The 15,394-nt window shown below is 45.1% G+C and overlaps 1 protein-coding gene across 5 annotated transcripts in view; it reads left to right on the top strand.

The window, feature by feature from the left end:
* LOC103715987 (protein SWEETIE) overlaps positions 1-15,394 on the top strand; it is a 61,828-nt gene that overhangs the window by 17,747 nt on the left and 28,687 nt on the right. For 3 of the 5 annotated variants that reach the window (XM_039129481.1, XM_039129480.1, XM_039129486.1), the window contains 8 exons: positions 73-279; positions 407-493; positions 734-824; positions 2,382-2,450; positions 2,552-2,674; positions 2,772-2,840; positions 2,968-3,072; positions 4,256-4,344. In XM_039129481.1, coding sequence (XP_038985409.1) covers positions 73-279; positions 407-493; positions 734-824; positions 2,382-2,450; positions 2,552-2,674; positions 2,772-2,840; positions 2,968-3,072; positions 4,256-4,344 — 840 coding nt within the window. The remainder of the gene's footprint in view (positions 1-72; positions 280-406; positions 494-733; positions 825-2,381; positions 2,451-2,551; positions 2,675-2,771; positions 2,841-2,967; positions 3,073-4,255; positions 4,345-15,394) is intronic. The other 2 variants (XM_026808064.2, XM_008803802.3) reach the window with 1 other exon arrangement.

Here is a 15,394-nt window from a genome sequence, read left to right as displayed (position 1 = left end):
TTCAAATTTATTGCTAGCTCATTTTTTACCTTGTCCTATATCTTATAGAATCTCTGATTTAATGCTGAGCAGTGCTTTGTCCTATATATCATCCTTTTCTGCCAAGCTGTCACCAAATATAAAACCTGCACTAGACCTTTTCACGATCAGAACATTAATGGCATATCGTTCTGTTTCTGATCCTGTGGCATATAAAAGTGAGCATCCACAAATTATTCATATATGCACCAGCCCATTCAGGTATCTTGGTGATTGGTTACTTATATCTTTACTTAATTTGTAAGTCTCAAATTTCATGTAAGGTAATTTAGAATTCTACCTCTTTTTCTTAGTTCCAGTTCTTGATGTCTCACTAGCTATCTTGAATTTGACTCTACTTTCCCTTTTGGTGGTTTGCAAATGAAAGTGATCCTTCTGGGTTTGAAGAAAGCTCATGTTTGAGGTTATTATTAGATAAGAGGGATGCATGCTTAGGCCCCTGGAAGCCTGGAAGGTTTGTCTTTCATTCTGGTGCATGAAATCTTATTTGCCTTCTGATTTTTTTAATAAAACTTTTGTTATTTTATATTAAAGTACTCGTTACATCAAATCTATATAAACTTATAGTAGTTATGGTATGTATATAAATTTTCTTGATATTAGTCACGAGCTATGCTAGATATCGGTTGCAGACGAATTTGTGTAATGGTAATTTAAAAGCATTCTTTATTCCTCACTGTTTGTGGGTATCCAGGGATTCGTTTGAAGATGAACTTCGTGCATTTAATGGTGGGAAAGATGGACTTATGCCATGTGTATGGGATGAAGTTTGCAGCTTTCCTCAGGTAACACATGTTTATGGCAGTTTCCTCTATTTCTTTGAGTTTTTAAAACTATTCAAACTGCAGGTTTGTTATTATGGTTAAGCAACAAAGATTGCAATAGTTCTCTTCAAAATATCATAAAATAAATGTTCAAATGACATTTTTTATATGGCATCTTTTAGTTTTCAATTGGCTATGGTTTAGGAGGTGGTCAGTTGTGTGGAAGTGGTCAAGCTAAGGTTTGTTAAGCCTTTTTTCTTCTTTCTTTTCCCTTTTTTTTCAAAGATGACAGCAGGGAGCCAAGATTGATTTTAGCCATTGTGTGGAGATTGATATATAGGTGTCATGAATTTTAGTTGACGCTACGGTGTCTCTATTGAGTTTGTTTTGGGAAGTCTATTAGTATGTAACAGATCAACACACATTCAAGCACTAAGGGGAGTCATTGATTGGTTTACAGCTAAGATTGATTTTTAGAGAGGCTTTATTTGGATATAATAATTGAAACCATAGGTTTGTGTTAAACAAGTGTGTCAGGCTTAAGATAGAGATTAAAGAGGAAAGTGAAGTAGATGGTTACACTAAACATGAGAAAAGATGCCTTCCTTGCGGCGTTTGCCTAAGGTGATTTTTTTTTTCTCAAAGATCTTCTCTAATTGTGATGTTGAGTCCTTATAATTTTAATATGGGCCATTTCCTCTAACAGAGGTTTTATTGTTTCCAAGGGGTTTAAATTTTTTCTCAGTTTGGATGTAATGGGTGAATATTTTTTTCTGTGCTGTTTTTACTTTTTCTCTTTCTTGGCAAATTCACTGAACTTTCCCTTTCAATTATCAGTTTATCATGATGGATCTTTTGGAATACACATCTACAGCAACAGAAATTCATGTCAGTCTAAGGTGGCACTGCATTTAGAACATTGTCATATTTGTTACGAGTTATCCGTGGGTGCTTCGGTGTTAGACGGGCATTAATACAACTAGGAAATTCTCAGTTGTACTTTCTATGCATGTTTTATCTATACTTACATACATATATATATATATATATATATATATATATATATTTATTTATTATGTCTGTGTCTGATTTTGATACCAACTTCAAGTCCAGGATAATTTCTGGATGACCTTTTTTTGGGCACATGGATGACTTTCAATAATTCTTAATGCTAGATAAAATTATAACAGTATAACAAGCATATAACAATCCTTTTCTCAATTTGTCTACCTTTCTCAATTTCTCTATCTTCTTTACATTCAGTTTTGTACATCTATCATCAAGGTTATTCCTCAGTTGTATGATCCTGTTGAAATTGTGTCAGATCAACCGCATTGCACTTGCTTGATTTAACCCTGATCCTCAAGTAAAATTTGTCATTGAGCTCAATCCTTCCAGGCAGATTATCACCATTATCCTCTATAGGATAAAAGAAGTCCCTACATGTTTGAGATAATCTTCTCTGTCTTTGGCATGCTGTTACTCTTGTTCAGCACAAGTACACCTTATGATATTAATTTAACTGTAGACATGTACATTGCAATTTGTTTACTTAACCTTCTTCATTTTCTCATGAAGCCGGAGCCCATTAGCAAAATGTTGGTCAACCAGATGCTCTTGTGCTTTGGTACCATTTTTGCAAGTCAGGTTCGTGCATAATTACTAGGACTCTTTTCCTTTTATATGCTGTTAGCAAGTTTTGTTGGTGGAGTGTATGCTTGGCTGATGGAAACTTCACCGACATCCAGGATAATGGTGGAAAGTTGAAGCTTCTCAACAAAATTGACCATTGTCTCAAGACTGGGAAGAAGCAGTCTTGGCGTGTTGCCAGCTTTACAAATGCATGCGTGGGCTTACTGGCAGGGTTGAAGGTTCTTTTTGCTTATGCAACTTTACTCTGAACAACAGAATATACCTTTTTGTTGTTGCTTGCTCTACACCTCCTAACTTTTATATTCTTATGCTCAGGCAATGCTTGCTTCGCATCCCCAAACATTGGCTGCTGAAATATTTAGTACCATACAGTCCATCTTTCTGGTGGGTATATTTTTTCTTCAATATATATATATATATATATTCATTTCACTACTCATTTGTTTATGCTGACTTCATGGTCTTTAGCTTGGTTGTTTCTTTTTACCTATTAATACATGTAAATCAACAGGGAATTCTGGCAGACGGTGAAATTTGTTCAACGCAACGAAGAGCATCTTCTGAAGGTCTTGGTTTATTGGCTCGCCTTGGGAGTGACATATTCACTGCAAGGATGGTCTGTTTCATATATTACCTCTTGTGTAACTCTCATTTTCAAATTTCTATATCTTTGTTTTTGAGAACTTAATTGTTTAAATTTGTTTGAAACATCTCTACGTGCTCATCTTGCTTTTTTCTTTTTAATTACCAGCAACCAGTCACATGCAATGCATGCCCAGAAAAATAATCAAAAACGTGAAATTTATTATAAAACATAAAAATATTATCTTAAATAAAAAAAGAAAAGCGTGAACACATAAAATGATTATAAAAGAAAGAAACAAATTAGGACAAAAGTATAAAAATATAATAAAATGTATTAAACAAAATGACAAACAACCACATCCAAATCCTTTGCGGCAGGTCTTTCGATTTTTCTACAAAATCTAACGAGAGACATTAAAAGTGGAAATATATGAAACACTGAACATCACAGTATTTTGTTATGATACAATGAGATTGAGATGGGGAGAGAGAGATAGAGAGAGATTATCCTGAATTGGACAAGTTCTTTCTGTATTTTGACCAGAATGGAAAGTGTTTAGGTATTTAGAAATATGGGAAGGGTATTTTGGTTGTGAGGAAAGACGTGGAAAAGCTTGGAATAACATTAGAGGTGGTCCTAAATAGGAATACTTGGAGAATAATGATCTATAAAGTCAACCATAACTACTTGGGGGGGAACTTTGGATAACTATGGTTATGGGATGGATATTTTCGGCAAAAAAGTTGACCGCAGAATCCTAAAGGGAATATTCCAAAATTAGAAACTCCATGTTTATAATAATGTTGAATATTTCCTAGTTTGAAGTGGCAAAAATAGCTGCTTGCTTAGTACCCACATTCCAGAATCAGCATAAATCAGTTAGCTTTTATTTTGTTGTTTGGAAGTCCATGGTATGAATTCTGCTTTGTCCTCTCATAATATTTGCTTCTTACATAGGGGGAAGGTTTCCCATTTTTTCCTCACTGCCATTTAATTCTTTGATTTTTTCCCTCATTTCTAATACGAATTTGTGTAGATTTTTTGCTTTCAGTTTATTCTCTTTTGCTAAGGAGAGTTGGCTGTCAGATTAAGCACATTCATAAATTTTAATTGCTCTGGCAGTTCTAATTAAATTGAATATATTTGTTTCTTTTTCTAAGTTTGTGCTGTTCCTGGTTTATGTTCCAAAGTGACTGTTTGTTTTGTTAATCAGACTCGGTCTCTTCTTGGAGAGCTAGTTGCAGCAACAGATCCAAACTATATTGGATCTATTGCACTTTCATTGGGTTGCATTCATCGCAGGTGAACTCTTCAGTTGCCTTTTTTGGCTTTTGAATTTTTTTTTATAGTTTTGTTTTACGGTTTGTGATTTATTTCCCTGGCTTCATTAGACAGCATGTATTCTTGACACAAATTCCTGAAATATGTCATCTCATTAATCTTCAATTCATCATATATTCATCCCCAAACTATTTGCTATGTGGAGATATCTTATGATATGAGTTCTAGGTCAATATAACGTCGCAGCACTATGTTCGTCTTCCTTCTTATAAAGGCTTAAAACTAGCGAGACATATATTTCTTTAAAATAAATGCACCCAACAAGCTACATTTTATTTCCTTAACTCAATTTTGTGAGATCATCTATGCTAATAATGGTGACAAAGGGGCCAACAACCTGATCTGGGCCATTGTTGATTCAGTATTTTTGATTTTACCAAGTCTGTGTTCGGTAACAAAATAGCTAATTAGTTAGACCTGTAATTAACATCCGAGTTACCAGTGAAGAACGATACATAGCCATACAAAATAAAGATCCACATTGTTGATCATTATTTAGAACACTAAGGATGATTTATAATAGGGGCGTAAATGTGTTGAGCTGGAGCAAGCTAAGGTCTATTAGGCTCAGCTCAATGAAACACATCTCGCTTGAGGTAAGCTCATGATTTGCTGGAAAACCCCATCTAATGCTTATTGTCATATGTGATAGGGAAAATATTGGACACTTCGACCTTGGACTAGACTGACCTCGTTTGGTATAAACTCAGGCAGGCAACTTCAGCCCTAGTCGAGGAGCCAACTGACTGAGGTGGACAATTTGTCTCCAACCAAGGAACTAATCGACATGTGCGCTTCGACATCAGTCCGGATCCAGCGGCAATAGATGGACGCTAGAGGAAGGGTCTTGCTCCAGCTACATTGGTATCAAGTGAAGGGAGGAATCGTCGGCATGAGGTCACAAAGGGCACGCACTGTCTCTTGCCTCACAACGCCGTGCTTCGGCCTCGTGAGGATCGTTGCAAAGCCCGAAACTTACTCTGGTGGAACCTGCCACTCCTATGGACAATGAGCAATTCAACCTGCTCATTCAACAAGTGCAGGCACTGACCATGATAGTCTAGGGCCTACAACAGGCAGTAGTGCGATCAGAGCCGGTCTGTTTGGAAGCCGGTGAGCCTAGCCACCACTCCGGTCAGCTCTTAACACCAAGATTCGGACTGGTCCTGCCAGAGTCGGCGTACTCAGCAAGGCAATTATGGCTGGGATGGAAATGGTGTACTCCAAGCCTCCATTTTGGCAAGGACTCCGTTTAGAGTCTCTTACCTCCCTGCTACTTGGAGCCCGCGCCTCAGCGGGATGCCGACCTCGATAGGAGAATTGAGATGGGCTGGCAGATCCAGCCTCTAAGGGGACAGGCTCCGAGGGCGAACAACGACCTTAAGTTCTCCTTAAAGCCCCCTTCTTCCGGCGGATCATGAAGGAACCGATCCCACCTCGGTTCAAGATGCTTCGAGTAGAGCCATACGGCAACACCTCAGATTCATTGGATCACCTAGGGAGCTTTAAGGCTCTCATGATGCTGCACAAAGCCACAAATGCCATGCTTTGCAAGGTGTTTTCTGCAATCCTTCGCAAGGCGGCTCGGTTATAGTTCTCTAGGCTTCGGCCTGACTTTATCCATTCTTTCGAGTAGCTTGCTTGCCTCTTCGTGCCACACTTCGTCTCCAGCTGAAGACGCTGTCGCAGTTCGGATATGCGCTGCTCAACATCAAGTTGAGGAAAAGAGTCCCTCAGGGATTATGTTAGCTGCTTCAATGCGGCGATGCTGGAGGTCTGCGACTTGGATTAGTCCGTCGCGATGTCGGCGATGAAGAGCGGCTTGTGGCTATTGCGCTTTCTTCTCTTTGGAGAAGTGCTTCCTCGCCAACTTCTCCGAAATGCTGGCTCAAGAGACAAGTATGCCAAGGGATTCGAGGAGTCGAGGGGGCGCGGGAGTGAAGGGAGCCAAGGAGTTTTACCATAAAGCGAAAGGAGCTCGTGACGACCCAAGAGCCCTCTTCGGAACTTCGAAAGGTACACTCTCACTGCTTCGAGGACTCAGATCCTTATGGAGATTGAGGGCCGAGGTTACCTGCGCCCCACATCGGATGAAGGGCCTGATGACCAAGAGAGACTAGAAATACTTTTGCTTCCACCGAGACCATGGCCATGACACCGAAGAGTGCATCCAGCTTAAGGACGAAATTGAGTATTTATTTGTCGCGAGCGGCTGGACCGATATCTACGCGCTCAACAGGACCGAGGAGCGATTGCTTCGGCCTCTGATCTGCCACCCTCGGTGCCAATCGACGACTGTCCGACAACTGGCATCAACACCATCGCTGGCGGATCTCCCGAAGTCCCAAGTGCCATGGGTAGCCGAGCTTCCTAGGAAGTCGAGATTGCCTTGAACAGACAATGCATGGGAGGCGTCATCACCTTCTCCGACGCCGACCTAAGAGGAGTCCAGACTCATGACGATGTTGTAGTTATTTCTTACTATCGCAAAATATGATGTAAAGAGAATACTTGTTGATAATAGAAGTTCGGCCAACATATTATTTTACGATGTTTTCCAAAGAATGAAGCTGCCTCTTGAACTTTAAAAAGTCAATGCCCCTCTCGTTGGCTTCTCGGGGGATTCTGTCCTTGTAGAAGGCGTGAACAATCCGTCGGCTCCCGTGAGGCAAGAGACTCGAAGTAACACATTGGGGCTGAACGTCATGGTGGTTCAGGTCCCTTGGCCTACAATGCAATTTTGGGCCTACCTGGCCTTAATGCCTTTCGAGCTGTGGTGTCAATGTACCACTTGCTCATCCACTTTTCCACAAAAAGCGGGGTAGGAGAAATCCGAGGTGACCAAGTAGTAGCTCGCCAATGCTACATGGCCACCCTCAAAGGAAAGAAGCCGGTGGAGACTATCGATTGAAAGGCTTGGTATAAGGGACAAGCTCAAGGAGCAGCGAGGAGAACCCGCCAAAGAGCTGCTAATGGTCCCCCTGAAGGAGGACGAATCTGGCTGGATTGTGCAGATCGGCTTGAGTCTAGAAGGAGAAAATCGGGCCAGGATGATCAGCTTCCTTCGGGCCAATGCTGATGTCTTCGCCTTGTCGGCTATCGACATGCCGGGTATAAGCCATTAGGTGATGGTTCGCGGTCTCAACATAAACCCAACTCACCGACCGGTGTGACATAAGAAGAGAAACTTTGCTAGAGAGGTAGCAAATCATAAGTCAAGAAGTTGACAAACTCATGAAGGCCGACTTTGTTCGCGAGGTAAACTATCTTGACTGACTGACCAATGTTGTGCTTGTTAGGAAAGCTAACGAAAAGTGGCGAGTCTATATCGACTACAACCTGAACAAGGCCTGCCCAAAAGATAGCTTCTTGCTCCCAAGGATTGGCTAGCTCGTAGATGTGACATTGGGACACAGGCTGCTGACCTTCATGGTTGCTTTCTCCGGATTCAACCGGATCCAAATGGCGCCTGAGGATAAGGAGAAACAACCTTATTGACAAGGGTCTCTACTGCTACAAGGTAATGTTCTTCGACTTAAAGAATGCAAGGGCAACTTACCAGAGCCTTGTCAATAAAATCTTCAAGGAGCAGATTGGCCGAAACATGGAGGTGTATGTGGACGACATGCTCGTGAAAAGCGAAACAGCGGAGCAGCACGTAGCTGACCTGGAGGAGACCTTCGCGCGACTCTAAGGAGGTACCAGATGAAGCTCAACCCGATGAAGTGTGCCTTCGGGGTCACTTAGAATTTTTTTTTGAGATTCATGGTGACACAGCAACGCATCGAGGTGAATTCCGAGAAGATCCGGGCAGTGCAAGATATGTAGCCACCAAGGAATGTCAAGGAAGTCCAACGCCTAACTAGTCGGATAGCGGCACTGGCGAGATTTGTCTCCAAGTCGGTAGAACGCTGCCTCCAATTCTTCAAGGCCCTAAAGCACATATGGACTTTCAATGGACCAAGGAGTGTCAAGAGGCTTTTGACCAATTGAAGGAGTACCTCAGCTCGTTGCCCCTCACAAAACCACAGGTCGGAGAAATGCTCTACTTGTATCTAATCATTTCTCCTTCTGCTGTGAGTTGGGTCTTTGGTGCGGAAAGAAATGTGCCAGAAGTTGATCTACTACACGAGCTGGATCCTGCAGGATGCTGAGACTAGATACTCCAAGCCGGAGAAGACGGTCTACGTCCTCATTATCTCGGCTCGGAAGCTCCGGTCGTATTTTCAGGCCCATTCTATCACAATCCTAATCGAGCAACCGGTCAAGCAAAATTTGCAGAAGCCTGAAAATGCGGATCGGCTAGCAAAGTGGGTGGTAGCTCTTGGAGAGTTTGATTTGGGAGTACTGACCAAGGCCATTTATCAAGACGCAGGTGTTAGCAGATTTTCTAGAGTGCGCCATCGTCGATGAAGGTCTTGCCGAGCTTCCCAAAAGGAAGACCATAGAGCGGCTGTGGATCCTATATGTAGATGGGTCAAGCCCGAGGGATAGTGAGGTCAGGCTCATACTCACCAACCTAGACGGATTAATCACGGAGTACGCTCTGTGGTTCGAGTTCTCAGCCTCAAACATTGAGGCTGAGTATGAGGCGGTCATCATTGGGCTCAAGCTTTCCAAGGAAATTGAGGTCCAACAGTTGAAGGTCTTCAACGACTCACGATTGGTCGTCAACCAAGTTTGAGGAGAGTTCGAGATGCGAGGGCCATCGATGATCAAATATCTACAAAAGGTGAAGGAGATCACCTTGGCCTTTCGCAGCTTCGACATACAAAAAATCTCCTAAACTGAGAATGCAATGGCCGACCTGCTATCAAAGTTGGCCACTGCAGAATTTGTTGACTTGACCAAGCTACATTTCTCGAAGTCTTAAAGACGCGAGCATCAGCGAGCCTGAGGTCGTGATGAACGTTGCTGTCGAGCCAAGCTGGATAGACCCTCTCGTCGACTTCTTGAAAGACGGGGGATTGCTTGCAAATCGAGTCAGGGCCCGCTGGATAAAGCGATAAGCCTCCCACTACATCCTACTCGACGACAAGTTATGTTGGAGGTCATTTTCGTGCCGCTTCTTAGGTGCCTCCATCCAACCGAAGCAGATTATGCTCTTCGGAAGGTGCACGAAAACATCTTTGGAAATCATCTAAGGGGCAGATCTCTGGCCTACAAGGTTTTCCGGCTGGGGTACTATTGGCTGACTTTGCAAAAAGATGTGGCTGAACTCATCAAGAAGTGTGACCGATGTCAACGATACACAAGCATCTAACGACGACCATCCATGCTGTTGATGCTGATTAGCGCCCCTTGGCCATTTGCATAGTGGAGAATCGACATCCTCAGATCCTTTCCACTAGAAATCGGGCAGCACAAGTTCCTCTTTGTGGCAGTGGATTACTTCACCAAATGGGCAAAGGCCGAGTCGGTGGCCCGGATTATCGAGGCGAAAGCTCAGAACTTTGTCTGGAAGGCCATAATTTGTAGGTTCGGGCTCCCTCAAATCATCACAAACAACGGATGTCAATTTAACAATGCTCGATTTAAGTTTTGCTCCGAGCTCGGGATCAACCATCGGATCATCTTGGTGGCACACTTGTAGACCAATGGGGGAGCTGAGGTGACCAATCGGACTATCCTATAGAGGCTGAAAGCAAGGCTTGATCGAGTAAAAGGGTTATGGACCGAAGAGCTTACAATGTCCTGTGGGCATACTGCACGACACATCGGATTTCCACCAGAAAGAGGCCCTTCAACCTCGCCTTTGGAACAGAGGCAGTGATCCCACTGGAGATCGGGCTTCCATCACTCTGAGTAGAAAGCTTCGATGACCAAATGAACTTAGATTGCCTCCGGACTAATCTTAACCTGTTGGAAGAAACTAGGTAGCGAGTTCAAGTCTGCCTTGCGACGTACCAAAGGAAAGCGGCTTAGTACTACAACTCTATGGTCAAGGGCAAGCTCTTTTGACCTGGCAATTTCGTTTTCAGGAAGATCGAAGCATCACTGTCAGAGGAACTTGGGAACTAAGCCTGAGCTGAGAAGGCCTGTACTAGGTGGTTGAAGCAGTGCGACTAGGGTCATACAAGTTGGAGCACCTCGACGACACTCTGATCTCACGAACTTGGAACTTCGTCAACCTTTGCATCTATAATTAGTAAGGCTTATTGTACTCCAAGCTTATTTCCAATAAAAATTCTTATTGTCTTTTAGATCGGACGATTATGGCGAATATATTCGACTTGGGATACCATGGAGATGCTTGGGCCCCAACAAAGGAGACATCCTGAGGACGCTTGGGGCCTCCTTAAGCCGAGCCCACTCGTAATTCCTCTGGGACCATAGTCTAGAGATGGCCAACAAAGAAGACACCCTAGGCCGACCTGGGGCCTCCTTAAGCCGAGCCCACTCGGAATTCCTCTAGGACGATAGTCCAGAGATGGCCAACAAAGGAGACACCCTTGGGCCTCCTCAAATCGAGCCCACTCGGAATTTTTTTGGGACCATAGTCCAAAAATGAACAACTAAGGAGACACTCCAGGCTGACTCGGGACCTTCAGCCGAATATACTCAGAATTTCTCTAGGACTATAGTCCAGAGATGAACAACTAAGGAGACACCTTGGGCCACCCCAAAATTTTCTTTAGCTGAGCCCACTCAGAATTCCTCTAGGACCATAGTCTAGAGATGAACAACTAAGGAGGCACTCTAAGCCGACCCGAGATCTCCTTTAGCCAAGCTCACTCGGAAGTCCTCTGGGACCATAGTCTAGAGATGAACTAACGAGACGTCTCGGGCCAACACGACACCTCCTTCTGCCGAGTTCACTCGAAATCTCTTGGAGTAGGACTCTAGAGAACAACAAAGGAGATACCCCCGGCCGACTTAGGGCCTCCTTAAGCCGAGCCCTCTCGAAAACTCTGGGACCATTGTCAAAAGAAGATCAACAACTAAGGAGACATCTCGGGCCGACTCGGGACCTTCAGCCGAGCTCACTCGAAATTTCTTTGCAGCCGAACTCTGAAAAGATCATTCGAGGAGCTCGGGATAGGCTGAAGCTCCTCCTTGGATAGAATTAAAAACGCGAGAAAGAGTTCGGCGCAACGACCCGACGGCTCACGACCGTCATTCCGCATTTGGTAGTTGGTCTGCCATTGAGGCTAAGCCAGTCTATGGGGATTTTCACAAATCCGCTTCCTAATCACGAAGCAAAGGGCTCAGGAGGAGGTAGTAATCAGGTAAACACGATCTTGGGACTTGAGTAAACCCCGGTTAACCCAGCTAAGACGATTAGGCCTAGGGCTGATCCTCTTTCTAAAGCGGAGGCGGTAGTTCTTTTTCTTTATGTACCTGCGGACGATTTGACCGACCCTGCTCCTGCCACGACATTTGCACATTTAGATGCTACTACCGTAACTTAAACTAAGAGATGAACAACACAAGTAAAGGCCGAAGTCAGGTACTTTGAAAATTATTTTACTTTTCATTATTGTTTAGTATATATATTAAACTCGACAGAGCCCGAACGAAAAGAGTTACAACAAAAGGTCGAAGCTTGGGGCGACGAACTGAACTCAAACAAAAAACAAGCAGCAAGAACAAAAACTAAAGTCAGGTACTTTGAGAAATCCTTCACTTTCATTAGTTTTGAACTTTTACACTGACCTCAGTAGAGGCCGAACAAAAAGAAAAGTACATTGAGATCCATTTACCTGAGCGAAAAGAAAAACAAGAAAAAAGATAGAAAGGCGGGACTTCATTCCTCGCCTTCACCACCTTCACCGCCGCTGAGGTGGTCGCCATCGACTTCGCCCTCATCACAGCCATCGCTTTCTCGACCGCCGTCGCCGCCGTCACCTGCTGAGGTATCCAGTTTTCTTCAGTTGAAAAGAAGAGTTTCCAATCCGATCTTGCAAGATGCACGAAGACCCTCACCGACAGAACCATCACCCTGGAGGTCGAGTCTCCGAATACGATCCACAATGCAGAGGCCAAGATCCAGGACAAGGAGGGCATCCCCCCGGATCAACTCCGGCTACCCTCGATGCCTTCGTTGTCGTTGACCTCGCCATCTTTGCTGATGCCGAAGTCGTCACCTCTACCATCACCGCCAATGTTGCCGCCTTCGTCGCCCCCGCTTTCGCCACCGCCGTCGTCATCAAGGTCAGAGAAGTCCAACCTTGGGAAGACTCGCTGAGCTCGAGCTCGACATTTCTCGAAGCCCTTTCTGAAGGTATCGGTCGTGTTCTCCAAGGTCTCCTTTTTGAATTTCTCTGAGGCGCGGTATTCTTCGACCGCTCTGGTAGCTTTCTGCTCAGCTTGGACGACAAGCTTTTATGCCTTTGACTTTTTTTTCTATTTGGCTGGCGAATTTCTGGGCCTCATTGGCCTTTTGCTCTGCCTAGAGTAGCTTCGTAGAAAGCTCCGCGATCTTCTACTCGGCGACTTTTAAGGCTTCATTGGCCGCGAACAGGTGGCTCTCCTTATCAGCTGGGCCCGTGCAATTGAGGCGTGGATTTTCACCAACTCGACTTTGTCTTCGGGGGCCTTCGCCCTCTCTTCGACCTGCTAGGCTCGCTCCTCGGTGGCCTCTGCCCTCTCCACGGCCTCCTTAGCCTACTCGATGCCCTCCACCCTCGCCCCGAGCTTCGAGTTGCGCCTCGAAAGCATCGTGATCGTCTCATCCATGTAGCCGGCCTCCATTGCATGCTGAAAAGAAGGGTTAGTTGCCGAAGTGGACGACTTAATGAATATTTATAAGTTAGAAGCTTACTCAAATGACCTAGGTGAAGTCTCCGTTGAAGACTCGGCGGGGCCGCGGGAGCGCACGTCCTCCCTATTGGCTTGGAGCTGCCTGGCTCGAACCAACTCCCTCGCTATCTCGGGGGACTTTAGAGTCGAGTCGGGCTCTTCGACGGACCACTCTGGAAAGTAGGCTCCGGAGGCATGGGCAGACAAGCTCGGGATGGACCGAGACAGGAAACGAGCCTCCAGAGATGATCGACTTGGAGGTGTGGCGGCAGCGGAGGGTTGGGTGAAGGCCCCCTCCAGTGGGGCCGACCTGATCGGTTGTACAAACTCGACCTCAGGGTCGAGCTCTATGGTCTCCCCTCGAGGTACGAACACGTCGGGGGAGACTTCAAGAATCGAGGCCTCGACGGCGACCTTAGCGGTAGCTTTGGCATTGGGAGCGAAGGACTCTCCGTTCGACCTTTTCCTTTGGGGGGTCTCGTCCTCAGCAGTTGCGGCTGACTTTTTCTTCATTTTTCTCCTTGGACGGATCAACATAAGGTCAGTCTTCATGGCGACGAGAGCTGCAAAACTGAGGACAAAGTCAGAAAGGAACGTGACAAGGTGAAAAGTTAGGAAAATTTCATGAGAAGCTTATCTTGGGGGTCGGCTGGGCTTAGTCCTGCATAGATCAGCGTCTCCTTGAACATCTCCTGTAGGGCAGAAATCTTGAATTGAGATTGCAGAAGCCTATCCAAGGTTATTTGATGGTGTCCAGACAACCTTGGGAATTCAAGTCTCTTCGAGGTGTCCTCCATACGGTCTCAAATCGCCATAGCTTCTTGGAGGAAACAAAAAAATCTTCCTTTCCATCCGTGGATGGAAGAGGGAATACCTCGGAGCAACTGGCGGTCTTTTCGAGGAGAAAAGTACCACCATTTGTTGTTTCGAGGATATCTCTTCAAAGTGAAGCATCCTAAGAAGAGGAAAATCGAGGCTCGGATGTTCCAAAGGAAGCAAAGAGAAAAAAAGCCAACTAGGACCTGCGAGGAGTTCGGGACCAGTTGGGTTAGGACGAGGCTGTAAGACCTCATCAGCTGGATAAAGAAGGGGTGGAGAGGAAGTCTCAGTCCAGCCCTCAGAGTCTCCTCATACAGGCTGAGCCGAGAAGGACGAGGGCTGGTCAACCGGTCATCGGGATCGACGAGCTCAAAGATGAACTCGAAGGGTATGAAATGCTGAGCTCAGATGAGGTCCATTTTCTTTTAGATAAGGACGGATACCTCACAAGCTGGCCCGACCGGACCTCGGGCTCAGCCTCACTCAGAGGTGAAGATTGCCGAACTTGAGAAGAGTGGTCGAACAATCAACTCTCCTTCAAGGCGTTAACCTCGGCTCTACTCATGGTGGTAAGAAGAAGATGAGGAAGACGAGGAAGCGAAGAAGATGAAAGGAAGAGGCCGAGCAGCTAAGGAATAGATAACCACCGAAAATGGAGGAGCACGGAGGATGCTGGTGCCGAAGAAATGGAGATTCGCCGGAGCATCACCCAGGAGCCTGGACACTTGAGCATGCAGGTAGTGGAGCAAATGAAGCAAGAAGTATAAACTAAAAGGAGCCATCCCTATATAGAGGCACGAACGAGCCTAATCAGAGCATCGATTCAACTATCTGGGTAGATTGAGCCACGTGTTAGCTTGGGGTACGGTGTAGACGATTCACCAGGATTGCTGTAGTAATGATGCCTCAAAATAGCCCTGCATTAATGGCACCTCGGGTTAGCCCGTATCTGGCGGTGCTTTGAGAAGACCAACCCAGAACATGAATACAACTTGACCTCAAAAGTGGAGAGCAAGTGATAGAAAAAATTTGGACGCCTTGATCTCAGACCAAATTGACTTCGACAACCTCGGTATAAATCGAGGCAGGCAACTTCGGCTCCAGCTGGGGGGCCAACTGACCCTAGCTTCGCCTCCAATCGAGGAACCAGTCAACACGTGCCGACAAGGACTGACAGTTCTGGTAATTGGCTGATATGACAGTGACTGACCGTTGCAACCGCTCTGTATTTGGTGCACGGTCAGTACCGTACGCCCCCAATACCGAGACTGAACTACTTGCCGCCACCTGACCTCTGGTGCACGCCAACCCAGGTAACGACAAAATCGACTCTCCTATATAAAGGGACAGTCCAGAGGACCTCAGGTACGCAAGAACACACACTATACGATAACAGAATCACACTGCCGAAATTTTTCTCCCTAACATACTGTTGCCTCTCTATTCTGAC

This window comes from Phoenix dactylifera, chromosome 1 (genome assembly GCF_009389715.1).
Source record: "Phoenix dactylifera cultivar Barhee BC4 chromosome 1, palm_55x_up_171113_PBpolish2nd_filt_p, whole genome shotgun sequence".
In the NCBI taxonomy this organism is placed as follows: domain Eukaryota; kingdom Viridiplantae; phylum Streptophyta; class Magnoliopsida; order Arecales; family Arecaceae; genus Phoenix; species Phoenix dactylifera.
This window is presented reverse-complemented; position numbering and strand designations above follow the sequence as displayed.